Raw genomic sequence first — 27,988 nt, forward strand, 5'->3', positions numbered from 1 at the left:
CTTGTACCTACATCTGGTGTAGCATAACCACTGGTGTTTCCAGTTCTAGAGACATGGGAAAACCTGAAGGGAATGTGGCAATATGCTGGCTATAGAATTTCCTGAAGAACTGTCTGATACCATGTTTTTATTTTACTTTTATTTTATTTTTTAAAGAAAATTCAACCATCCCCTCTGCAAACAACTTAGTATTGTTTCTGATTAGCCTAATGCAACTTGGTATGATGTAAGTGCAGTGTGGCTTATTGGATATATTTTACTTAGCAAAGACAGCACAGGATTGTGGGCTGAACAGTATTAACTCTACTGTTGAGTTGATAACAGTTAAGAACGACAGGACTATATGTTGCTATGGATCAGAGGTGAGGTTTACTGATTGGGGGTCTGCTTTGTACTGTGTATATAGTTTTAAGAATAAGCATAAAAAATACAAATGATGGTTGAAAATACCAGTTCTCCAGAGCTGTAAACAAGCATGAGCAGAACTGTGTGGGAAGAAACATTTAGGCATTAGAAACCTGAATTAAAATACTTAGTATTTTCTTAGATGCCTGTTTAAAGTCACACCTCAAATCATGAAAGAAGTCTCAAGAAGTGAAAAAACTTTGTTAGTAACGAAGTATAAAAAAAAAAAAGGTGTATCTGTGTTTTCAAAGAAATGGGATAGTAGTGAAAATAATACTGGAGGAATTTTAATTGATAGGAAGAGGGAAGCTAAAGGGGTTTTTTATTATGTGAGGGACACATGTTCTTGTTCACAACAAGACTGTAAAGGTATTATGCACGATGCAAAAAGGCATAAGTGTTCTGCAATTAATTTACTACTGTTACTTGAAAGAAGTAGAATGCTGGTGCATTGCATTATAATTTTAAAGTAAAAATAAATTTTACACCATTCTATAAATTCTGTTACTTTTAATTATCATACATTGTAATTGCAATTATAGTTAAATTTTAAATGCTTGGGAACTGAAAAGCAAAGGAAGTTCAGAAATGTTTTGATCTCACTAATGTGTATTTTATCCAATTTTTAAGTCCTGAAGTTCCACAAGTGTAAAATGCTGAAGCAGGATGATCTTCAGAACTATAAATCTGCCTAGTCTGAAGTTAGTCTTGGACAAAGTTGTGGAGAAGTTGATGTATTTAATAAATAGGATATAATTAATAAAATAATCACAAGATAGCAGCATGACTAATGCTGCACAACTGTTTTTTACTTGGAAGCCTATTATTTATTTAGTTAAATATCTTTAATAAATGTGTACACCTTTGTATATAATGTAGGAAGGTGTGTCTATTAAAGGCAAATGTTACAATGTTCTTTGTTTAAAAATGCTTGCAGTATAGTTTGTGTGAAGCAGAACAAATTGTTAGTTGATTGCAGAAGTATGATCAGTGATCAAGATGAAGCAATTTTTGGTTGATAGAGACCTGTTAGGTTTCATCTGGTTTGATCTGTCTCATTTTTTCACAAATATGCTGACAAACATGGATCATTCAGCTGGGTGTATTCATTGCGTGTGAGTATTTTCATGTAGCTAATGCTGCCTTATAAATGCAGTAAAAAAAGACTGTAGGTAATTTCTTTATAAGAATTATGACTCATACGCCAGAAAAGAGGGACCTTGAGAAAGATTCATGGCAGGCTACTGCATGTCATTATTGGAACTAACCAGGAAAATACTTCCTTGCTGCATGTACACAGGGAATATCAGTTAGAGGCAGGCTACCTTTGAATGTGGAGTAAGTTGATGGCTGATGCCTTGCTGAAGTCTAAATATTTATGTTTTTAAATGAAACCTGTTAAATGTTGTAGTAATTTCTCTTGAAGTACATTGTTTTCTGTCGCTTGTAGCCACTGAAGTCCAGATTTAATATGCTTTTTTATTCACAAAAATGAAGTACTTGTCTCTAGCAGAAGTTGTGAGTTTACATCAGAAATTACTGGATGAGGTTCGTTCTTCTCTGTATTGTATCTGAGGATAGACTAGAGTATCACATTGTTTTTTCCTAGCCTTTAAAATATTCTGAGCTGGTCTGCAGCTAGTCGTTTTCCCAAAATGAAGTATGTTTGAATTGCTGTTGTTAGCTAAAGGGTTTTCTCTGAAGCCATGAAATTGAGTTGTCTTGTTAACTGCACTCTGCTACTGTTAGGAGAAGGTCCTAGGTGAGATATCAGCCTTTTTGCAGATTTTGAGCCACTGACTTGTATTCAGATGATTATAACCAGGGCAGATTGATTCAGTTTAGCAAGCATGTTCAAGGTGGTTTCTGTGCCCAGCTTTCATTGTCTTGATCATTACTGGTCAGAATTTGGATTCAGGATTTCCCAAAATGAGAACATTGGCTCCTCCCAGTCAAAACTATTCTGTTTCCTCAGTAGCATTTTCTTAACTCTAATCTGATGTCTTCCTCCTTTTTTTTTTTTAAATGAGGCAGCTATTCCCCAGCTGTTTCATTGTTTCAGAGGTTTCCAAGCGCGTTGTTCCCTGGGCGTGTCTTTAGTGGCGCCCCCCCGCCTGCTTGTTGCTGCTCTCTGCTTTGTGCTGGCACAGCTGAACGTGCAGCTGTGTGGGGAACTGATCCAACTGAAAAATAACCTAGCTGAAAAAAGTGATGCAACTGCCCCAGAATGTGAAACCTCAGCCTCGAGTTTTGCCAGAGGAGGTTGATGAGTTGTCATGTAGGCTTTTGGATGCTGGCAGCATTGTGAGTCCAGCTAGGGCTCCAAGGTATACACCTGTGAACTTTGTTTGCTACTGCATTCCTTGGGAGCGCCAGGACTTTACTGCTGGTCTTGGAGGTAATTTAATTTTTTTTTTTTCCATGACTCTGGTTTCCATAAGGAGTACAGAGTGTAGATAGTGATGTTTAAGTGATGTTTGGGTTGTAGTTGAATGCTGTTTAATGAGCTCATGGACTCTGACATCATCTGTATTTTCCTTAGGGATCTTTTATATCTATTTTGTAGAAGGGTCATGTGTATTGGCTGTGTTCCAGCCTATGACTTGGAGGACAGCTAACAGTTGCACAAGTGGAGACATACTTTTATCATTTGCCTCCTTGAATTTCTGTTCTCTAAGCAAAATTCCTGGAAGTAGAAGTAGATAATGCAGTTAATGAATGATTTGGGAAAAACATGCAATTATTCACATCACAGATACTAAAGCACAATAAATACTGCACTAAAATAATTCTTATTGCTGTACTCAAGTGGTGATCACATTTTTTTATGTACTATGTCAGAACAGTTTTAAAAATACTTATTTTGTTTGCAGATAGTGACTGCATTGTTGAAAGCACTAATACGAAAATATTGGAAGTAATTATAAGGTAGCGTTAATTAGTCCAAGGGCATTTTTTAGCAATTGTTAGGCTAAAATTTAAAACAAAACTGAAAAATACCCCCAGAATGTTTATTGAGGTGCTCATTTATTAAGATATAGCCTAAAACCAAAATTTAAACACTTTTTTATTGTTCTTGTGTAAAGTTGTTTGGTTGTGAGAACAACTCCCAAATTCAACAATGTACATGTGTTCCTTTGTACTTAGAATTCCAGATCCGTAGAGAATTTCTCTGCAGTGGTTAATGTCTTAGTCTTTTAGGACTTTGAAGGAAAGTATTGTCATTAGGAAGCATTTCAGTGTGCTGTGTTCTGAGGTACAGAGTAGTAGGAGTCATCTTATGAAATGTAAGAGAGAACTTCCTGGCATGGACCTGGTTGTGCTGGTTGCTGCAGGGTTGCTGCTGGGCTGTCTTTTACTGATGAGTCCTGAAGAACTAGAGTGTATTTTAAGTAGCATAGCAATCTGAGTGAGTTGACGAAGAGATGACTGTGTTTCAAATAAGTGTGACTTTTAGGTTTAAAGTTTTTTATTTTGCTGTTTGTAATTGTTAATAATTGGCAGAAATTGGGTTCCTTCTATTTAGAGCTGTTTATTTCATCTTCAGGATGCTGTTGTTATATTTCAGGTGTTTTAATTTCAGGCGGTTCAAACCATTAGGTGAAATTCCTATAGAAAACAGTAAGAATGTTATCTTAAGCTTAGAACATTAAAATATTCTTTGTAAATAGTGTGTGTGTGGGGCGGGGGTTAGCAGTAGAAGATTGTTATTATAGAATATAGCTGGACCATGTTTTTTGACTGTCTGAAAACTTTCATTTTGGGCAGTGTTCTAAATAAACACTTCATTGTTAAAAGTCATTTTGTGGAGTATGCTCTTTGAAGGATTTTTGAGCTTTGTTTAATTCCATTGTGTTTCTTCACTGGTATTCTCAATATTTTAAGACCTTTCATAGAGTTCATTATCTAACATTCTGTAACAGTAAATTCTTTGTCAAACTTGTGTATGTCTTACACATTTAATACTTCCTAGTCTCCTGTGCAACTCATAGTTGGACATGACCATGGGACAGTGGGCTTCTCACCACCTTGCTGCTGCATTGTATTTCCAGATGAGGATGTGTAGTTGCTAATAAAATTACTTAGAGGACTATTTGGTGATGTTTCTTTCTCAAATATACGATTGAGTTGCCTTTGTGTGTCTGCCTTCATTCTGTGTTAAAAGGAAGACGTGCTTTAGGCTTCTTTGATTGACTCTTTGGTACTTTCAGCACAAATCTCTGGAGGAAAAGGAGATAAACCTCTTTCCAGAGGCCTTGGAACAAAAGACCTGAGCTGCATTTTGCAGCTCTAGCTTCCACAATGTGGTTTTGTTTTGGTTTGGTTTGGTTTTTTTGTCACTATAGAATCACAGAATAATTTAGGTTGGAAAAGACCTTTAAGATGATCAAGTCCAATGGTAAATCTAACACTGCCAAGTCCACCACTAAACCATGTCCCCAAGCGCCACATCTACACATCTCATGAATACCTCCAGGGATGGTGACTCAACCACTTCCCTGGGCAGCCTGTTCCAATGCCTGACAACCCTTTCAGTGAATAAATTTTTCCTAATATCCAACCTAAACCTCCCCTGGCACAACTTGAGGCCATTTCTTCTCGTCCTGTCTCCAGCCACCTGACAGAAGAGACCAGCACCCACCTCACTACAACTCCCCTTCAGGCAGTTGTAGAGAGCGATAAGGTCTCCCCTCGGCCTCCTTTTCTCCAGGCTGAACAACCCCAGTTCCCTCAGCCGCTCCTCATAAGACTTGTGCTCCAGGCCCCTCACCAACTTGGTTGCCCTTCTCTGGACACGCTCCAGCACCTCCATGTCTTTCCTGTAGTGAGGGGCCCAAAACTGAACACAGCACTCGAAGTGCGGCCTCACTGGTGCCGAGTACAGGGGAACAATCACCTCCCTGTTCCTGCTGGCCACACTATTTCTGATACAGGCCAGGATGTCGTTGGCCGCCTTGGCCACCTGGGCACAAGCTGGCTCATATTCAGCCGGCTGTTGACCAGCACCCCCAGGTCTTTCTCTGCCGGGCAGCTTTCCAGCCATTCTTCCCCAAGCCCGTGGCGCTGCATGGGGTTGCTGTGACCCAAGTGCAGGACCCGGCACTTGGCCTTGTTGAACCTCATACAGTTGGCCTCGGCCCATCGATCCAGCCTGTCCAGATCCCTCTGTAGAGCCTTCCTACCCTCGAGCAGATCAACCCTTCCTCCCAACTTGGTGTCATCTGCAAACTTACTGAGGGTGCACTCGATCCCCTCATCCAGATCATTGATAAAAATATTAACCAACTGGCCACAATACTGAGCCCTGGGGAACACCACTTGTGACTGGCCGCCAACTGGATTTAACTCCATTCACCACAACTCTTTGGGCTCAGCCATCCAGCCAGTTTTTTTACCCAGCAAAGAGTCAATTCCATTGACACAACCTTGGAATTTTCTTACCTTTTGATGTCTCTAATTTTACGGCCCAGCAGTGTTCATCTTGCTAGGTTAGAACACTGTTGTGGATAAAAGCTGTGCTGTTTCCATAACCTGCATGTGTCTCCTAGGTGTTTAATGAAGATTTATTTTTCCTGGAAGCATTGTAAGATTTAAAGCAGTGCATGTGCCCTTTCCTTGCTTCCCTTGTGCAATTCTTCAGCTAATTTTCTGTCTTACTATTTGTTTTCATATCAGATAAGCACTAAGAAATGTTAGTGCTTGTTTAAAAATTAACATTAAAAAAGAAATTTCTATTAAGAAAACAAATATTGGTTTACACAGAAGAATATAGACCTTTGAGTTCTTTTAAAGTTCTCTTTTCAGGGGTATGTCATCAAATTAGTGCTTGCCTTTAACTTATTAACGTTCGGCAAGGCAAAAGTCTGTGTTACTCACATTTAGCCTTGCTAGGTGCCACTAGATGGTGTCAGTATCTAGTTCACTTTTTCCTTACTCAAGCACTAAAATACTCAAACTGCTCCATGTTTGCATTACTTCCAAAGGCCTCTTAAATTTCCAAGTATCATAAAGTATGTTTGTTAGAGCAGATCATAAAAGCCATCCTTCTGTGACTGAGTGATTTGTGATTAGATGTGCTAAAAATTGCAGGTAGGTGGATGTCATTCAGTCTAGACATTTTGGTCCCCATTCTCACCTTACTTGTTTATTTAGGTTATGTATTTAGCCTCTGGATATGAAGAGAGGTTGTCTGTTGTATTACTGAAACAATTATGCATGTTATAAAGTTTTACCATTTTCTTATGAAATTAAGTAGATTAAAAAAAATAACAATCTGAAACCATGTACATGGTAATTATGTAAAATCTATTTTGTATTCTCTATGTGAAGTCAAGAAATCTTAAACAGGGGCAGATAAGAAGCCAATATCATTCCTGTCATGATTCTGAGATGTCCCTTGACCCTAGTCGTAGTACTAGAGAAAGGCAGACTCTTTGGGGGCAAATAATAAAGGCTGTCAGTGTTAAAAGTAGCTGTAGATATTGCAGAATGAGTAGTTCTGGGTGGCTGTAAAAACCTGTAAGAGGAGAAAACTGGTAGACTGTAACTGAATGAACTCATGCGAGGGTCAGCTGTGCACTAGGTGGCAGAGGTTTAAAGACAGATTCTGAAGCAAGCCTGAGCTGAGCAGGTTTCTTACTGTCCAGTAGTTTTAATTCTTTGGGTGGAAAGATGGTGGGTTTTTTTTCAGAGCTATTTTTAGGTAAACATTCTTTTATTCTCATCAAGCAATATAGCTGATGGTGATTGATCTGAAAAGCTATGTACACCTTTGGGGCATACATGCTCCCCATACCGCACCCCCTTATTCAGGGTTTGATAGTAAATGCTGTGTCTGCCACTCAGTAGGTTGTAGGGTTTTCAAGAGTCTGATCGTAAGGATTACCTGTTAGGCAAATGATGTGAATTGCCAGGTTTTGGAGAGAGATGCTAAAAGGAAGAGTGTAAACTAATACAATAAGTAACAAAATACTGGGCAGAAGTATGGGGATAGGTAACCGTGAGCACCTTTTTTAGGAATGTCACTTGTCCAATACTGGTTTAGATGTCTGAATGTGGTCTCTCAGCCTCGTGCTTTTAAGAGAGTTTTCTGTGGTTGACTAGATCATTTTACGAATATAGTTGAGAGTGAAGCAAGAAACATTGTTCTACTTTTTACACTCAGTCCTGTTCTTTCGAGTCTGGACATGCATTTTCTAGATGCTCAATAGTGTTTGGCATGCTGAAAAAAGTTTCTATATATTTGACCTCCAAGAATTCCATATGTTTAAGAATTTCAGTGGCAAACTTCTAGATTGGAAAAGCTCAATAGTAAGTTCCTAATCGGAAGATTGTCTGCAGAATTTTGCTGTGCGTGAGTGATTTCAAAGCACTCATTATGTTTAACTGAAATGGGGTAATTCACTTGTATGTGTAAAAATGAGAGTTGACCCTATGTTGAAAGAGGGGCAGCAGTTCACAGAAATTTTTTTCTGACAAAAATTGTCTCACCTAGGAATGACTATGAAAAGTAAAGGTGTAAATGATATTGCAGCCTTTGGTGTTGTGGGGTTTTTTGTTTCTGGTTTTGTTTTGGGAGGGCTTTTTTTGTGTTTTTGTTTTGTTTTGTTTTGTTTTTTAATACTACTGAAGTGATGCATGGCCCAAGTGACTTTCTTTTTACTTTTAATAAACCAGAGAATATCATCATATAGTTAGAATCACAGCACTGATGAAGCATAACCTGTTTCAGTTAGGGGCTCATGTAAAATTTTTGTTGCTCAGCAGATTCACTTGCTTTTTTTGTTTCTTCTTAGTCTAGAATAAAGCTTGTAATTTGAGGGGTTTGCACTCATTTCCTTTAGTTACAAACTTAATTTAAGGGAGAAGTTGCTTGTAGTTCCATGATACACTTTTTAGACAAGGTATTCTTTCTATACCATAGAACTCAGGATGAAAGTCTGCTCATTAGTGACTCGCTCTGGGAGTAGAAAAGTATGGTAGGGCTCAAATTTATGGTTCGTGTTCTACTGCTTTAAAACTAGTAGGTTGGTTAAGTTTTTCCAAAATCTTGCTTTCATAATTTGATTTCTAGCCTCTTCTTATATGCAAAATTCTTGTTAGGGATATGCTTGATTAGGGATGTTTCATGGGGGCTCTGTCAAAAAAATGCTCTCTTGAATGCCGTTTTTCTGCCTGTTCCTTCAATCCTTTTCAGCAGAGCTCGAGTGCTTGTGGAGCAGATCTTTAATCAGATGTAAAGGGGGCTGAAATAAACTTCCATAGGTAACTAACTAACTGTAAGTTGAGCACTTGTTAAATACTGAAATTGTACATCAGTAACAGTTTCTAGTTGTCTAACTTTCATGAGGAGGAAAGGGATGCTTAGCTCCTGTGTAAGGGATCCCTCCATGATTCATTATTATGCATTTTCAGCACAACACTGAGAATTTTAGCATTTTATCTTCCAGACATTAAGTAGAAGCAGAATACTGTAACACTGAGAATTTTAGCATTTTATCTTCCAGACATTAAGTAGAAGCAGAATACTGTAACCCTAGAAGGAAAGGCTGGATCCCTAGAAGAGGTTGCTGAACCCAGAAGTAGGATTGGGCTCTTCAGACGCTTAAGAAGAGGACTGTAGTGTCATCTTTGTTCCTCCGGAAGAGTAATGTGACCTTCCTTAGAATGAAGGCCTTATCTTCGTAGCGTGTAAAGATGAAATATGCTTCAGCAGTCCATGCTTTCCATGTGCTTGTTTTTAATTCTAACGTGAGCCTGGCACATCAAAGCAGTCATTTCAACTGTTGCTATGGGAAGTTGCTAAACTTTATTGAAGAATGGAAGAGTTAGAAAAGACAATTTGCAAACATCAGCACTCTAAGGAAAACTGGTAGAATATCATGGGGCAACGTCTCCTTTCTTTAATATAAGAACTTTTCCCTGTGTTAAATAGAGGTGCTAGAATTTCTCTGGACAAGTTTCTTTATGAGCAGTGACATTAGTGGAGCCTAGTTTCTTGTGCCTCCCAATCTTTCTCCTCCCTTGACATGGGACTTTTATGGGGTCTGAATAACTGAATACCTTCAGATGTCTCCTCTCCGTTTTTCCAGTGCTGCTCACCCCTGTTCTCTTGTCTCTGGCTGGGGAACAGGGCTGTGCATGCTCTTGACTAGCTAGAGTTAGGAGCAAGGAGAAAGGCTTGAGCTGTATGCCTTTTTGCTTTACTTGTGTAAAGAATTTTTTGGTCACTGAATAGCAGTAAGACTGCTTCCCCCCTCTTTTTCTTTTCTTTCCTTTTTAAGTCTTCTGTTGCTTCTCTGTTTTTGTATTTTTTTAAACTGTTGATATTTTATAAACTTATTAGCAGTATCTTAACTGGAAACATGGATTTCACCTCTCTTGTTTAATGGAATGCTCATGTGGGAACTCCTATATTTTTTTAACAGCTACACTGAAAAAGTTCTCCCTTTTATTTTCCCAGTATAAATACTTAGCATTGTATTTAATGTTCTTTTTATCTTTTTATTTTATCCATATCCCCTGTATAACTGACTGCAATAGTAACTTTTTAAAAAAACCTATAGATTACAAGAAGTTGTCATTTTCCTAGTCTTGCATAATATGGTGCTGTTGACTTAAGCATTTGAAATATGGTTTAACCTTTAAAATTGGGATAGGTACTGCTTGAGTTAAAAAAAATATTAAAAATTTCCTTTTATTTAAGTGTGGTACATTACAAAATTGTTTTATAGTGTGCGTGTGTGTTTTCCTATTTGGGAGAGTGAAATCATTCTCATGTTGAAAAGATAATTACGCCTTGCTGTCAAAAAGTCATTAATGATACCTGGGAGAAGGTGAATCTAGAAGGAGTATTTGGGGTAGGAGGTTATTTTGTGTTACTGTGAACATCCTTTATAACATAATTACAGAATGTGACTGAAATATGCTTAGTCTTAACATTCCTAAACTTACATTGTTAGAGTGCAGTCATACACTTCAGTTTGTGCCAGTTTTTTTTTGGGGGGGGGGGGAATTGTTGTGAAAGACTTAGCCTGATTGACTGGATTTTTTTAAGTGATTTTATTCATCTAAGTTACATGTAAACATTTACACATGTTGCATGTTGATAGTGTAAGGATGATGAGTGTTCCCCTAGTCACTTTTTCTACTCTGGGCATCTAAATAAATCACAGTTTAGAGCACCAAAATTAGAAGCTGGCTTCACAAGCAGTTCCAGTGGTGAGGGGCACCTTGTGGACATGATTCAGCATCAATCAGTTAGGCATTTAAAAATACAAGGTTGTGAGTCCTCATAGACAGACGAGTGGAAAGGTATATTATTGAGAAGAGAAAGCTCTGTGTGCCTTGTCATGTGTATGTTGTTCTTATTTCCCTAAAACTTAAGGACTTTTGTGAAGTTATGGAAATGAATATGCAAGACAGGCATGGAAGGGTGATAAAATTTAGGGATATCGTTCATTCCATGGTACTTGCAGGAAATGAACCTGCACATAAAATATATATAGTTCTTACCATCTTAATCTGTTTAGTGTTTGTAGTTTTTCAAAGAAGAGATTGAGGTTGTCTTCTTTTGTTGTTTGGAAAATACATACTGTGTGGAAACCATTCTTAAATCTTAAGAAGCAAACACTTGAAAAATAAAAATCTTGGTGTTACTGCAGTGAATCGTTATTTAAAATTCTTCTGTTTTGGATGTTGTCTAGTCAAACATTCTTACAAGAACTTAAAGCCTGTTTGCGTTCTAGTCTGAATGTCGCCTGTTAGCCGAAGGGTGAGATGAATCAGCCAGAATTTTTAGTGCAGAAGAGGGATGCAGGAATGGTGATTTGAAAAATTCGTTGCTAAGTAGAGCTAATACTCTACTGAACAGAGCTGTTCTTAGTGCTGTTTTCCAGGTTAGTCTTGGTCTTAGATGTTGAATAAAATGTAAGCTTTTTTTTCGTTTGCTTTTGTTTCTCTAGTTACTGGAAGAAAGGGCATGTGAAATTGATTTCTCTTTGTATGTCCCTCTGCACTAGTTCTTTAGAAATTACAGGACATCAGGGAGCATGGTAAATGAGCTACATGATTAAATTTTTAAATCTTACAACAGCTTTGTCCAGGATGAAAATCCCAAATTTTCAAATGTTTTCTTTGCTACAGGTTTTCTTTAAAATATTGCTTGATTTACATTTCAAAGATTAATAATAAATACACTTTCGGGTTGACATTTCATAAAACAAAATTAGAATCTTAAGGAATGTATTACCCACAACAGCGTACTTGTTGTGGCGGTGTTACTTTTATTAAACCATTTATCATTTTAATGTTGTGTATTCTGACTCTTAAGGTTTTCTATTTTTTTTCAAAGAAAATGCAACAAAACAAAATGAACATTCATTTTTCTTTCCTACAGCATTATCTGCATACCAGAGGTACTACAGTTTACAATCTGACTACTGGAAGGTCTGTATATGCTGCTTTTTCTTTTTTTTTTTTTTACTGTATTGTTGTAAATGATTGGATTTCTAAACTAGATTAATTTCAATATAAGTTGTAAGTATCTACCTGCAATTACTCTTTGGCATGTTAATTGGGTCTTAATGGAAATGTTCACCTATATATACAATTTATTATAAATCTAAGTGGAAATAAATCTTGACACCATTTGTTGAAATGGCAGGTGAATTAATTTGATACATTTTAGATTTCTTTTTATTATTACCCGTTACTTCAGTTTTTCTTATGTAAGCATAGATATTTGGATACATATGAGTATTGAGAGAATTGTAACCATTTGGAAGCTGCTGCGCAGGCGCTGGACTTGGAAAAATGTTCTCAGGTTGCTTTTTATTTTCATAGGTGCCAAATTGTTTAAAGTCCCTTTCAGTATTTTAGATAACATTCTTACATAAGATAGGAGAAAATCCTGCTAGTATAGCTGTCTTATCTGTAAGTCTGTGTAGAGGTATAGGGATTTTAAAGGAATAAAATTAAAAAATTTCTTATAGTGATCTTGTAAAAATTAATTAGCATTGTTATATTGTCACATGAAATAATATGAAGCTCATGATTGAGACAGAAGTGCAAGAGAGAGCATAACACAGTAGACACTTGTGTGGTCTTAAGCAGCTCTTTTCCTTAAAAGTGTGTGTAAGTGCATATTTCAAATAGGGAGGACTTATTCTGGAAATACATCAATAACGTATATATACCGGCATTAGAGAAACAACATTTTCTGTGTTCTTTGCATTTTATAGGGACTGTAAGCACGTTCGGAAAAATGTTGTGACAACTTCTCTCATTTGGGGGGGTGGAAAGGGAGAAAGGCAGGGCAAATAAAGAGTAGAGGAGTGAACTGTAATAAGTGTTTTTAGGCATACGGAAGGAGAGGTCCAATTGGAGGGTCCTAGGAAAATTGTTCATATTGTCTTGTAAAGTCCCTGCTCCAGTAGAAGTTGTATGAGTGCCGTTTTTGCACCAAGCCATTTTGGAGTTGAAGTAGTTGTTTCAGAAGTAACCCCTGTAGTTTAAAAATTACAAAAATAAAAGCATTCATCTGTTCTTACTTCTTAGATGCTCTTGGAGAGTTAAAGATTGCTGTAAATGAGTGTTGAAATTGATCAATTAATTAAACATCTATTGTAGTAGTTTCTTTTGTTTGTACTCTTCCCATGTTAAGCATTTCAGAATAGTTTGTGACTTGAATTATTTTTTTCTGGCTTTTGTTCTAATGGCTCTTTATTAGAAGAAGTGATAGATGGATTAGTAAATTATTTTCCCTGCATTTTCAGAGAGTTCAGTGCGAAGTGTATATGGTTATATGTATCTCCATAGGCATAGTGTTTCAGTGTGGCTCCGAATATTATCTGCAATTAAAATAAATGCAAACTCTGATTGTTTTGCAGTTCCATTTCAAGAGCATGGATGGCAGTAAAATGTGTGATCTGTGCTTGACTCATCAAAAGCAATTTCTGTTCGTATGCAGTGTGCTGATATTCTAACATACCTGTTTCTTGGGTATATCTCAAGAGTTTTACCATGCAGAGATTATTTCAAACAATTCCAGTTGCAAGCATGAGAGCATTGTTCGGAGCTGACAAAAGAATATTTTGACTTCTACAAAGAAAAAAAACCAACCACAAAACCCCAATAATTTTTCTTCAGGTTGGCCTCACCTGGGAAGGATACTACGCTACTTGGTCTCATTACGAGCTTCCTTATAAATGCGTAGTCCAAAGTGTTTTTTTTCCATAATAACTTTGGAGATTTTCTTAATTTTTAAATGCATGAAAAAGAGCCTGAAAGAGTCCAAAACCATTGTTCAGTTAAAAACTTTTTTGCTGAAACTGATAAAAATCACAGGTGAATCATGTTATCATATTTTATCTTACTAATGGGTGATGAAGCTAGTCTGGAGTTGGCAGTGGGAAGCTGCCTGGATTGGGTTTAGAGAAATGTCTTCCCCCCTCCCCCAAACTGAGAAGATTTCTTGTGTTGTCCTTAATGCCTTGTACCTGTAAGAAACCATTTAGCCAAGAAGAGTAAGTTTGTGGTGTATTTTTGGTCACCCTTATGCTGTTTTGTTATACTTTGTGATTAACTTTTTTTCAGAGATACAGATGACTGGGGGGAAAAAAAAAGCAGTCACATTTCCTTGTTTTACTGTTGTGGGGTTTTTAAGAATATCTCTTTTTTTTTTTTTTTTTTTTTTTAAATTCTTAGAGTGTTAGATGTCATCAATTGAGTTGTCGGAATTTGTGATGGTAAAGAAAGGAAGAAGGAGAAGGGTGTGAAGAAAGGGTGGTATTTATGAGCTGTGAGGGGAGCTGTGTGAGAGAACTGAGAAATTGGTGGAGAGTGCTGAATCACATGAAGGTTATTATATAAGGCAGGTTTGAAACCAGACAGGAACAGTCTTACAAACTTAGGCAGCATATCTTGAATTACTTACTGTGGTGCAGTGCAAATTTATGTGGTTGAAATAAGTGTCCTGTATGGTTTTTGTTTTCTAAATAGAAAACTTCTAGAAGGATTGTGAGAGATTTTATGTTGCTTTAGGTATAGTTTGGCCTCCTTACGTAGTATTTTCAGTCTCTGCTACTTTGGGTTTTTACTGTTGCATGGGGTTGGTAATTGAGCATTGTTTTCATGCATTGTTCATTATATGATATTCATTCTACAATTAATCTTTTTTTTTTCCTTTCATGCAGAAAAGCATTTTATGATTTTTTTTTTTTTTTTTTTTCCCATAGATTTTTCTGATGGTCTGAATTTTTTACCAGGTGGTTTTCTGTCAGGATTTTGTGGATAGGTTGTTTTGTTGGTAATACAGTAAGCATTTCGTTGATCCTATGGAACAAAAAGAGAAAGAAAAAACACTTTCGAAAAGATATTCTGAATATATGTTATAGTGACAGAGAAGTAAAGGTGAAAGGTTAGGAAGATGCTGTGTTTTGCCATTTACCAGACCAATGCTTCCTCCGTTCTGATGAGGTATTACTTCCTTTCAAAGAAGTAGTACATGTACAGATAGTTTTGAAAGAGCCACATATTCCTAAATAGATCACTTTTTGCAGTAATGTCTTTGGGTACCCAGAGATCAACATAAAATGTCCTGCAAAATTACTGAGTTTCTGCAATTTTTGTTCTACACAGGCACTATGGTACCTTAACTCAGCATTTAAAAAAAATTATTTGACTTGAAATCTCACAACGTAAATTCCTTGGATAAAAGCTGAGATAACTTCATAGAGTTCTTGCATTCAAGTAGTTTTCCTCAATGTTTCTTCTTATGTGCCTATGCTAAAATAAATCTCCCTTCTGTGCAATGTACCTCATTCTGATTTCTTTTTAAAACTCCCCTATGTCAACATGTTTGGGGAGGTGAGGAGGACTGTGGGGGATGAATGGATAGGAAGGGCAGTTCAGGAGAGGGAGACAACAACTAGAACTGCAGTTTGTAGATTTTTGATGTTACTGAGAAAATAAAGATACCAAGTGTAAGTGTCTGCCACGGTTATCGGTTTTGACATATTCTGAGGAGGCAGGATTAGAAGCTCAGCAAGGAGTAAGATATTCCTGATCTTATCCAAACATGATGGCAGATATCTGGCACCTGGAAAAAGTTATTTTAATCATCTCATGTGGTTGTATTATAATGCAGTTGATCATACTGAACTCTTTTATATAATGTCTGGTTTCACGTAGGGCTGTCGTAACAGAAATTTCAGTATACGAGTGAATTGAGTCTGTGTTAAGTGTAAAACATCTGGATCTGTTGCATTGACGTGGTTCCCAGGGCAGAAGAGACCTAGAAACCTTCTTCCACAGATGCGGTGCTGCAAGAGGTTTCATTGCTCACTAGAGTGGTTCCTGGGAGGGTTTTACAGAAGAGCTTGTCCCGTACTTTGATTAGATCTCCTCTGCTTTGCATGATACTGCTACTGCAGCCCCTATGTGGTTTGATAAGCTTGATTAAAATATATTTGTTATCTTTTCAGGTAGGTCAGTGTTCACATATTGTCAGTCATAAATTGTGTGCGTGTAGTTGTTGCAACACAGATGTTGAATAAAACTTTTTGGTACAGGTGTATTAGGTAGCAGCAAGCTCCCATATGCTGATTCTCCGCAGTGTTTCCGTGAGCCATCTGTTATTGAGATCTCTGTGGTTGGGGAATGAATACGTAGCTTTCTAGACAGGTTTTTAGTCAAATCCAGGGTATTGTGGACAAGTTACAAGGAGCTTTTGAAGAAAGCACTGCCGTTGTACCTTATCCTGAGTGTGTTAATTCATCAGAGAAGCATCCTGTCTTCAAGGATTTTTATAAAGGCTGTGTTTCATCGGAGTAACAGAGGGTACACAGATACTTAAACATTTCTACCTGTATGTGAATAAGTTCGAGGATTGCCAGGGTACAGTATTTAGAAATGCACCTAAGTGAACCTTAAAATGATGGAAGTTACTGTGAAAATGAGTTACTCCTGTATCATGGAAGACTATTTGCTGTGGACTAGGATGCTAGAACTTAGATCGAGGATGCCTTAAAAAGAAAAGAAACCTGAATTTATTCAGTTATACTCAGCTGTAGTATTCTTTATGGAGAAGCGCTTGGAGTGGATCAGTTGGAAAACCTGAACGTTCCTTGAAATGTTTGAGGAACACTTAATTACTGAGTTATATCCTCCAACATGAATTTGGAGATAGGCTTCTTGTTAGCTGTTGACTTTGGCTGCAAAGTTGCCTAGAAAAACAGTAAATCTGTCAGGCACTCTTTCATCATTGTTATGAAAATGGTCCTAATCACCTTTCTTTTTAATAAAGATTTCATTTATGTGGTCAGGGTGAAAACATCAAAGAGGTTTAGTAAACCCCAAGGAGGAATTTCAAAGACCTGCTTCTGTGTTCCAGTGGATTTTAAGAATATCTGGGTACAAGTATGGTACAAACTTACAAATTTACAGTTGCAAGGCTATACTGTAGAAAATTGAATTGGTCTAGTTTAAAAAAAAGGAAATTGAAGGAGGGGAAATAAATCCCATAGTTGTTTTGCAGCAAGGTGAGGTATTGATCTAGTTCTGGAAAGCAGCTGTTTGGTACTCCCTGCCTGTGTTTACTGGACATTAGAACTACTGTCCGAGTTCAAACATTTACCTCAGACCATCTTCACATTTGTCTCTTAAAATAAACAATTCTTAGAAATATAATTTTGGCTATTTGTTTGCAAATAACAGAATTTTCTCTTGCTTTTCTCAGATGATCTTTATAAAACTGAGGAGAATCCAAAACCATGCAGAGGTATTAAAAAAACCAAACCCCCTAAAATTCTCTTTAGAAAGCCCAGGAAAATGCAGCTCTGTGTGTGTGTGCTAGTCGTGGAAGAAGGATGTGATCTTAGTCTATGCTGAGTTCTTGGTTTGTTACAGAAAGCAGTTTTATAATGTTCCTTGTTATGTAGACCTAAAGTGTAATTTACTACTAGGTAATTTTTTACAATGCTGTTTTATAATTAAACCTATGTAGAAATGTTACTAGGAGTATTCTAAACCTTATGGCTAAAACACTTTCAATTAGTAAGGCTTTTTTTGCCAAAGAACTAAGGTAAAAAAAGACCATGAGTGTTTGTTTTCAGATGTGACATGTTGCTTGCTTTAATATTTTTATACAGCTTCTTCTCATCTCTTTACCTTTTCTGTATTCATAGGCCAAATGTCTTTTATGGTATGTTTTCTTAATGCTATAAAATAGGAAAAAAATTTTTTTCAAAAATCAATGCTTTAATTTTGTATGTTTTGCTGTCTATTTCTCTCCAGACTGTAAGTCTATTTCCCCCTTTTTAAATAGTTGGACAAAAAGCAATTACTAGACATATTGATAACAGCAAATAAAAGAACATTTTGCACCTTAGAGGATCTGTTACAAGACAATAATTTTCCACTTCATTGACTCACAACTGTTTTATTTTCTGCAGTAACCTCAAAATGCCAAGTAATGTTTTTAGACAGAATTCATCAAAACTTCCATTATTTTTTTAATTAGATATAAATGCTTAGTTTAACTGAAACAATACAGTGGTATAGGATCAGTAGAAATTGCTGGAGCAGACACCTTCCTGAAATGAAAGTTGGAGGAGGCAGTGGGATGATTTGTGAATGCTGCTTTTTATTCAAGCCCTTAGTTTTTTGGAACTTTTTTTTTTTAAGAAAATGATTATCCCATATATGGAGACAGATTTCCCCATAAGAATACTCAGAGAGCAAAATTTTAAAATGACGCAAAAAGCCTTTAATATAAATTATTGCCACATAGCAACACAGGGCATGTACAGGAAAAGCAGAAAGACAGAAATAGTCCCTTTGATCAGAGGAGACTTAATCAGAAAAGCATTTAGAAGAAGACTTGATCAGGAAAGCAAGTTTCAAAAAATTCTCAATGAAGGTGAAATTTGCTGAGATTAAGGGCATTATGGAAGGAATTGGGAGATACAGTAGGTGACCTAAAGATAGGTAAGGTTAAAACCTGCAATTCAGAGTATATTTGTAAAATAAAATCAAAGTGATAGGGTAGGAATAGAACAAAGAGAAATTTCAGAGAAAATGGAGAATCAGAAAGTGAAAAATAAAAACAGAAATTGAGTAAAGATTCAGTGGCTCTGGAAGGCATTGAGAAGGGAGATATTAATACCTTCTATGTGCTCTTCTGTCTGAAAATATAATGTTCATCAGTGCAGCACATGAGATTCTTTACCACCCCTCACTTTTGACTAAAACAGTTTTTAGATTGCAGTCCTTTCACTAGAAGGATTTTGACGAAGACATTCTGGTCATGTTCTGAGAAGGTACGAAATATAACTGTTTCAAGACCTATTGTAGACTAAGAAGGGGAGAGAAGCATGATATCATTATGTGTTATGGAACAGCGAATACAAAATAGAGATAAGTTTGAAAGGAACGTCCTAATTTTTAAATACTGAAGACAGTAGGTCATTGTAATGGAGATAAAAAGCATTTTTATGTGATTTAATGGGAAATGCATTTTCAGGAGACTGTGTTGTGGAAAGCAATCTGGAAATACAGTCTGAGTTTGACAGAGCATGATAATATAGGATGGCAAACTATTATGTCCAGAAAAAAGAAGATGAGAAGAGGGGAAGGAGAAGGCTGAAGAAAGAAAAAACTGTAAGACTGAGTGAGACTGAACAAATAATATGAGGAAGAGGAAAGTGTGGTTAGAGGAAGAATCACAGGGAGTGGGGGAAGGAAAATTGTAGCCCTGCTGAGAATTTGAATGTAAGGAAAATGAGAGAAGTAAAACATACTTTAAGGCTAAGAGCATATGGGGAGAAGGGAGGAAGGTATATATAGAATAATACAGGAGTGGATTGTGGGAGGTCTGAAATGAGACTTTTGCCAGCTTTCTCTCCAACAGCAACCTCTGTGTCATAAATTCACCAGGCATGGTGGGAGAGAGATTTAAAAAAAAAAAATAAAAATCCAAGGAAGACAGTAACTGTTCAGGTGAGGAGCACAGTATCACTCTCCAAGGACCAGGATGTCTTCTGTTTTGAGGAAGGCAGAAGGGCAGAAGAAGGTGGAATGTGAGGCACTGAGGATCACTTGGGGAGCTAGATAAGAAGATAATAAAAATTCAGTATGTTTAGAGTGGAGGAAATTACAGTAATGGGGCTTCAGCTGATAAAAATGAACTTTCTGTCCTGAACTTGCTGCAGAGTCCATGGCAAGGGGAGGAGTGAGTTAAGATGACAGAAACTCCTCTCTTATTAATTAAACAATGAAGATTTTTAATGTATGTAGCTATTACTGCAGCTGGTGATAACAATTTTCTGTCATGAAAGAAAGGGTTTTACAGGAAATCAGGAACAAAGGATCTAGCAATTGCACAAAGTCTTTTACTGAACTGCTGTTGAAAAATACCTGAGGACATATTTTCCATAATACTTAATTTTTTGGGGTACAGTGGGTAAAAGTGAGTAATTCTATTGGTGAAAACTTTTCACTTCGATCCTAATATATTCTGACAAAACAAAAGGGGGTGGGAGGAAGCGGATACAACATCATCAAAGGTAATTTTAAAGAAAAACTAGTAAAAAAAGTTGTAACAAAGCCCATAGCTAGCAGTATCTGTTTCTCCAAAGATTTTTATAAAGGTTATTAATACATTTGGATCATGAACCTGTCCCTTCAGTATGTCAAGATGGATAGAAATTGCACATGAGAAGATATTTGTAAAGCTAAAGAAGTTGTTAAAAGAACAAGACCGAAGAGAAATTTGGAGTATGAAGACTGCTGAATTGAAGGGCTAAATTTATGAATTGTGCACCATATAATCTCTCTTTTGTGTCAGAATGCTTGGTAGCTTTGGTAACACTGTAAATGAGGTTATTTCAGCATCCCATAGGTGTGATCAGTTAGCGTGATTACTCAGTGATGTTAAAAAATTGGGGTTCTTAAATGTTTATGAAGAGTAACTGGAATTCTGCCTCTTAAGGGTAAAAGAATTATGTGTATGCTTTCAAAATATTTCAGAGAAAATTAATAATAAAGAGAGACTCTGGAATGCTGGAAAGGTAATGATGATTGTGTAACCAATAACACTTGGTCATCTATAAAATACACAAAAAACAGAGCAAAAGAATAACTGTATTTGTGTTTCAGAAAAAGATTTTTTAATATTGGATGCCAAAAATGTTATTTCTTGTAAATCTGTAAAGCAGACAAGTTGAAAGAAGTATACATTTTTTTCCCTAAACCATTGTTAAATGAATGCCACCTAGAAAGATTAAGGAGAAAATGTATTTCGTGCTGTTAATTAGCATAAAGCACAACTGATCCCTAGTTTAGAAAAGAGGATACATTTATCCAGATATTTCTTAAAGGTTAATAAATCTTAAGGGTTACAGTTTTAGGTTTTGTGCGTTCTGGGGTGTGTGTGTCTAAAATTCTGTCCCTCTGTCAGCTAAAACACAGAGAATTCTTAGGTAGGATAGAGAAAGAAGCGGATACTGGTTTTTACTATTGTTAATGCAGACAAATAATGCAACATGTCCAATTTTGTGTACAGTAAAATTTGTACAAGGTTCTAATAATTAACTCTTCATTTGATGATTTTTCTAATGAAATTATGACAGGAGGGCATATTCTCTCTCCTTGAAAGGAATCGAGTTAGGTGTAAAATCTTAAGAATGGGTCTGACAAATTTAAGAAATTTTGACATGTTGCCTTTGAACTCCAGATAAATTTGATAAATTGCCTTTTTTTTATGTCTCTATTAATTGTCATCATACAAACCAAAGGAATCCTCCTCTGCACATATCAACCATGTACCTCTTTGGGTCACAACAAGTATTAGGTCTTTTTAGGGAGCATGTGTGTTGCTACGTGATTAGAAATATTTTGCATTTGCACTAAATTAGGAAAAAGTTCTTATTTCAATGTCTGTAGTTTGAATTTTTTCAGTGTATATTCATTCATTAAGCCACTCATCCCTTTTAATCAATGGATTTATAAGAACTCAAACCCTGGCAAATCTGTAATACACTCAGAATACTAATGGTAAAAGAGGAAAGAATGTGCTTTGGAGAGAAACTTTGCTTGGGTCAGGAGAAGAAGACAAGACAGAATCTCAGAGGAAACACTCACCCCTCACCCTAGACATGGTATTGGTTTCCAAACAATATTCATAACATTTTCTAATGGTGATGCTTCACCCTGGAAATTCGGCAGGAATGTTATTCTTGTCCCCCTGTATGTGTGATCTCTGTCTAGAAGTCCAAATACTCTGGGTGGAAATAACTTAAGTATCATCAGGATTGATGGAAAAATCTCTTCAGAAAAGCTTTTTATGCATGTTGAGTTCTACTATTGCCGAAGTTCCCTTTGTGCAGAATAAAAACCTGTCATCCTTCATCTACTAGTACTTAGAATAATGGCATGCTTCCTTTCTTCAATCCCTGTGATGAGAATGTACAATGCTGAAATACGAAACATGCTGAAGTGTGGCAGTGGAGACAAGCATCAATTCAGATTGTTCGGAGAGAGGCGTATTTAGTTGAGTAGAACAGTTCTGACTTGAACAGAGGACACGTCTTCAGTAGGCAAGGATATTATTTGAATGTTGATAATATTGAATGACCAAATGTTTCTTTTTCTAAATATAGACAACTATATTGACAATGCATGTGATGCTTGCTTTTTCAAAAGTATTCTGTTGTTTGCAGAAACCACAGTAATGGTGTAGTTACTTCATACTCCATATGATTGCTCTCTCATTACATGGAAAAGGTTAAAACAAAACACAGCACCCTGTTTTTCTTATTTGTAGTTTGTAGATTCCTGTTTGATCATAAGCTATAAGTAGATACTGTGTCTCATTAACAAGTGGCATTTCTTTTCTTCAGAAAGGAATCTTTTACATTTTAAGGTTCTTTCTTTAAAAGAGGAAATATTTGCTTAGTTTTAGAAACAAAGAATTGTTTTCTGAGTTTTTGAATTTGCTTTCTCCAGATCTGACATTTCAGTTCTAGTTTTTTAAATACTTTTTCAAGCATATACCTAATTAAGATATTCTGCTGTATTGTTTCCTCCTTTTCCCAGGGATACAGATTCAGTCTTTTCTGTATGGTAGGGGTGGGTGGGGGAGGAGTGGTTGAAGTGTGAGTGGATCTAGTACAAGTAGATGGAGAAGGTAGCAGGTGAGAGGATGGGAGACATACAGCTTGGGGTCTCTTAAAGAGCCTGCGAGTAGCTTGTGTGAGGCTAGTAAGCTCATGCTTTGAAGAAAAGGCAAATAATTTAAAATGTTTTTAGAGCAGTGTTTGAGCATGATTTTGCTCCACTCTGTGAAGCACCCTTACAAGGATGAGTCTTTAGAGGAGAAATAGAAATCAGTTTTGCTTCTTGTGTTTACTTGCATAAAGGTGTAGCAAGAAGTAATCTCTGGTGTCTGCTTGCCTTCGTGGAGCACATCAAGTGAGATCAGTGGTGAAACCAGAGTGCTCTCCTTGAAGGGAGGCCAGATGCTGAAAAAAATACTGGAGATTCAAATGCTAAAGCATACAAACAACAAACAAACAAAACCTTTGAATTTAGATAATTTCAAGCAAAAGTATTTCTAAATGTATGCTGAGAAGCTCTGCAGCTACCTAGAAAACCTGTAGCTAATCATCTGTTCCTATGCAGCTTGCAAGTTTGTAGTAAGTAGATAGGGATTTACCAGCATTCAGAACAATCTGGGGAAATACTAGCTTGTCACCCTCAACGACTTCTCTGGGCTGCTATGTTCAAATTATTTGGCACTAATTTCTAAGTCACTGTGCAGTATCATTTTGTTTTGTAGAAGTTATTCCTCCCAACTTCTAAGGGATAACTCAGAACTTCTATCCCTCATGCTGTGTCATTTTTGTCATCTCATTTGCCAGAGGAATGGGACTGATGAGAGATGCAACATCTCTGATATGGGAGAAGTAACAGTCAGTTAGGGATCTTTCACCCTGTGTTCTTTGCTGGCCTAGTCTTCGTTCTGCAAGGCCAAAAAGTTCCTCAATTAAATCTTATCTGGTGTAACCAGCCAAAATAAATGTAGATATCTTTCCTGGTTTCCTCATTCAGTCTGTCTTTCTGGATAAGGTTTTCACTTAGTGTTTTTCTTATTGCAGGCATTGTTCTAGCCTCTTCTTTCTGAATTCTCAGGGTCATCAGAAAAACAGCAATAAAACTGTATTACCAGACATCGTAACTATACTGATGCTGTGTAACGTGTGTTTTAAAAGTATTTCAGGTATTGTTTTTATTTCCTCCAGAAGAGGATTGGGATCCATTTCATGTATTTACCTGTTGGACTCTGATTGTTGGCATCAGACACAGATCCATTCCCAGCTATCTTAATGATGTAATCAGAACTTTGTGAACTTTCTCTGAAAACAAGCAAGCTGAAGAATCTGATTCCAGTCCTGGTAAACACTGTAGAAGGGGAGATGAATCAAACAGGATCCGGGGGGGGCAGAGAGAAAAAAAAAAAAAAGAGGAGGGATTCAGTCATATGTGCAGTTAGCTTGAACTTTGTTTTTGGAAAGGAATGAGGAAGATAAACTGGTTATCATTCCAAATGACTATTTTCATTATAGCTAAGGGATGAAAACCCATAGTGGTGACAGAGAAGAGGGAATGTCTTTAAATGAGACTAGTGCTGCTGATGGTATTTTCTGTTCTGTTGTCAGCTGCAGCAAAAAGTTCATGCTTACTGCATCTTCCAGAGGTTTAGGTATCACTGGTTGTGTAGAAAGTTACATCAGTTTTGCAGAATGCTACAGACTCGCAATGTTTTAATGGTTTCAAAAAGCAGCTGGACAAATTCAGGGAAGAAAAATCCATTAAGAGCAATTAAATATGAAGACATTTTGTCTGGCTTTAGAAACCTCTGAACCACAAATCACTGGAGGTTCAGAGGGTATTCTTGTTAGCGGAAGGCTTAAAATAATGATAGAAAAGTGAATGAAGTTACACTTAGCAGTAACTTCAACAGCAACATTTTAAAAGTTAAATGTTACTGCTGAATTGTAGGATAGCCTGCCCCCTCCCTCCAGGATCACCTACTTGGAGTTATGTTTCCATTTAGTTACATAGTCTTTACCTTTTGGAGAGGAAGGATGATTTTCTGATTAAATGTGATCATTGGATGTTGTCTAGAGCAGAATTACTCTGTGGAGCTATACAAGAATTTCAGTACACTTTATCCTGTTCTCTCTCTCTCTCTGAAATCCATAAAAATATAATAACATAAATGAAATCATCCATCTAGTTCATAATGGAGCATTATAACCCTGTCTCAATTTTGTTTCTGATCTCAAAATCTAGGCAAACAGAGCCCTCTATCTGCCTGAAACTTGTAAATAAGTTCTGAAGAAAAGCTCATCTTGAAGGCACTTCCACTTCACTCAGACAATATGTCTCTCAGAGGAATGTCAGCCTTTTTCTTTCCTAAACTTTCTTCCATGTGCATTGATGTCAAAAGAATTCCTTGGGAGTCTGTCCTCAATCATGATGGCTGTAACACTGGCTTTTATAGAAAGAGAACATGTAGGTACTCCTTGCTGGTGAATTTTTCTGACCTGGGTTTTGAGTAAAGAGAAAACTGATGCAAACAGATGATGAATGTCACTTCTGAGTTCAAGACAAACCCAGATGAGTGATGCCACTGGAAGGCAACTAGTCTTGAAATGTGTATGAATATTAAGTGATGCCTTGGAAAAATAATACAAAATAAAAATGGCTCTAAAGGAATACAATTGGTATTTTGATTTTTTTTAAAATGCTGCTGTTCAATGGTTTTGCTAATTCTGGTATTTTACATAGATGTGTAACTCCAAATTCATGTGGCATCTTTCTGTGTTCCCTGTTAGCTGACCCCTCAATCAAGCTAACCCTTGATTTTTATCTTTTCCTGGGATTCTAGTTTTAGTTATATTTTCTTAGTCTTACAGCCTGTACGCGCAAACTGGGAGATGTTGTGTGTGTCTCAAGATATTTTGGTGATGCATATTCAGGGAGCAAGTACTAGGGGCAGGACTTTGATTTGTTACTTGGCTGGACCACAGTGAATTGCTGAGGTACTGGAGCACTGTCTTGAAGCACTGCTCCATTCCATGGTGACTCATCTGTTTTGGCTGTGAAAAGAAAGTGGTCAACAGTTTTGTAATTATTGGGAAGAATGTGATCTGCCATGTCGACAAAGGATTACTTTGTCATAAGTGGAACAAGGTTTCCTGTCTCCGTGCTGTGTCAGTCAAGTGTGACATGAACAGCAGTTCATTGGTCTGGGTTATAAAACTGATCTAAATCCAGAAGTGTACCTCTTGGCCTGAGTTACTTTGGTAGACTTTGCTTTTAAAAACGGAGAATGAAGGCTGAGTGGCCATGTGTAAGAAAATTTAAGATGAGGATCTCATGAAGCCAAGTTAACTCAAAATTCCTGGTATAGAAACTCCCACTCATTTAAATGCAAGTAAATAAAGTAGGATTTTCTATTTTCTTCCTTTCACCCCCTGCATGTTGCACAGGCAGCAGAGTTCTCAAGGGGGTTTGGGGTGGGTTGTTAGCCTGAGGATTCTCTTTGTTTTACTGAAGAGGATCTGAATTTTAGGCCTGAAAAGTATTTATTAGAGGCCAGTAACACAGTGAAGGCACTAAACAGGGTTAAAAATGATGGAGAGGCATAGCTATCATTCTCTGAAATTGTGAAGTAGAATATATCTACCAGTTGATACAGAATGTTAAACAAATATAGCATGGACTTCCTAAAGCACATCGTAAAGTGGATGTGCTTGTGTTTATGAAAAGAATCCAATGTAATGTTGAAAGCACGTTAAAAAGAGGGAAGTGTTCCACAAAATTTCTTATCACAGAATCATGGAGTAGTTTGGGTTGGAAGGGACCTTAAAGATCATCTAATTCCAACCCCCCTGCCATGGGCAGGGACACCTTCCACTAGACCAGGTTGCTCAAAGCCCCATCCAACCTGGCCTTGAACACTGCCAGGGATGGGGCATCCACAACCTTTCTGGGCAACCTGTTCCAGTGCCTCACCACCCTCACAGTGAAGAACTTCTTCCTTACATCTAATCTGAATCTACCCTCTTTCAGTTTAAAGCCATTACCCCTTGTCCTATCACTACATGCCCTTCCAAAAAGTCCCTCTCTGCCTTTCTTGTAGGCCCCCTTTAGGTACTGGAAGGCTGCTATAAGGTCTCTCTGGAGCCTTCTCTTCTCCAGGCTGAACAACCCCAACTCTCTCAGCCTGTCCTCATAGAAGAGGTGCTCCAGCCCCCTGATCATCTTCATGGCCTCCCTCTGGACTCGCTCCAACAGGTCCATGTCCTTCTTATGTTGGTGTCCCCAGAGCTGAACGCAGTACTCCAGGTGGGGTCTCACTAGAGTGGAGTAGAGGGGGAGAATCACCTCCCTTGACCTGCTGGTCACGCTTCTTTTGATGCAGCCCAGGATACGGTTGGCTTTCTGGGCTGCAAGTACACAGTGCTGGGTCATGTTGAGCTTCTCATCAACCAACACCCCCAAGTCTTTCTCCTCGGGGCTGCTCTCAATCTACTCATCGCCCAGCCTGTGTTTGTGCTTCTGCAAGGCATCAAGCACAGATTAAACCTTCCAGAAAATGAGTTCATGTCCTGTCCTCTTCCCTGACATTGATCGTGAGGAGACCTTTTAAAGGCTCCATGCCTGTCATATTCCCGATCCATCAGAGCAGGCCTTCAATGGCTATGGTCTGTCTCCCAAGGAGTAAATTTTTTTTATGTTGGGAGTTCTTCCTAGCAGACCAGTACTTAAGTACCCTTGATTAACTCACATAGTCTTCCCACGTTAGTATTCATTCTCCCGTACATTTGAGACAGGTTTCTTCTTTGGTTAAGCAAAGTACTGTAAAAGGTATTGATAATTTCAAGGTAGGATATTTATGCTGGCCCATTTTGAGATCTGCTAGGTGACCACAAGGCCATGAGCACAGGTTTATGAAGCTGCCTACATCGTTGTCTTCATGCCGTAGAACTATCTTTGTCTTTCTGTGGGTGTAATTTACTTCATTTTTGATACCTGCAATTGAAGAATGATCCTGTTTATGGAAATTTCACTGTAATAGATAACTGGACCTCAAGACTATGTTTAAGAAAGCTGTAAAGTTTTTTGAAAATGTTAAATAAGAAGGTAGAGAGATTCAGATTACACTGGAGAGGAATTGCATATTCAGAAAAGATGGGAAGTAGCATACAGGATATAAGTTTAAGCAGTCCTTAATGTTCTCTGAAGTGTTAGGAAATTGTTGTTAATTGTGTCTGTGGGGGGAACACATCTTTGATCTAGGAAAACAAATCTGAATTGACGTACATTAGACAGTGTCATATGGAATAGTTGTAAATGTGGGGCTGGTATTAAATATTTTTAATGATTTTAATGATTGGAAGTGAAAGTGAATATTGGTATTCTAAAATACAAGATAAATTAGTATGTTGAACGGTAGAAATTTAGAAGTACAAAAAAAGATTATGGAGAATTAAGATAGCAGGTGGAATTTCAT

The 27,988-nt window shown here is 37.3% G+C and overlaps 1 protein-coding gene across 18 annotated transcripts in view; it reads left to right on the plus strand.

Annotated features, from left to right (window-relative positions):
- KDM6A (lysine demethylase 6A) overlaps positions 1 to 27,988 on the plus strand; it is a 167,527-nt gene that overhangs the window by 40,932 nt on the left and 98,607 nt on the right. For all 18 annotated transcript variants that reach the window (XR_011324966.1, XR_011324967.1, XR_011324968.1 and 15 more), the window contains exon 4: positions 11,804 to 11,853. Coding sequence is in view for 7 of the 18 variants with exons in the window: in XM_069784994.1 (XP_069641095.1) it covers positions 11,804 to 11,853 (50 nt within the window). In the remaining 11 variants the exon portion in view is untranslated. The remainder of the gene's footprint in view (positions 1 to 11,803; positions 11,854 to 27,988) is intronic.

This window comes from Haliaeetus albicilla, chromosome 6 (assembly GCF_947461875.1).
Source record: "Haliaeetus albicilla chromosome 6, bHalAlb1.1, whole genome shotgun sequence".
Lineage (NCBI taxonomy): Eukaryota > Metazoa > Chordata > Aves > Accipitriformes > Accipitridae > Haliaeetus > Haliaeetus albicilla.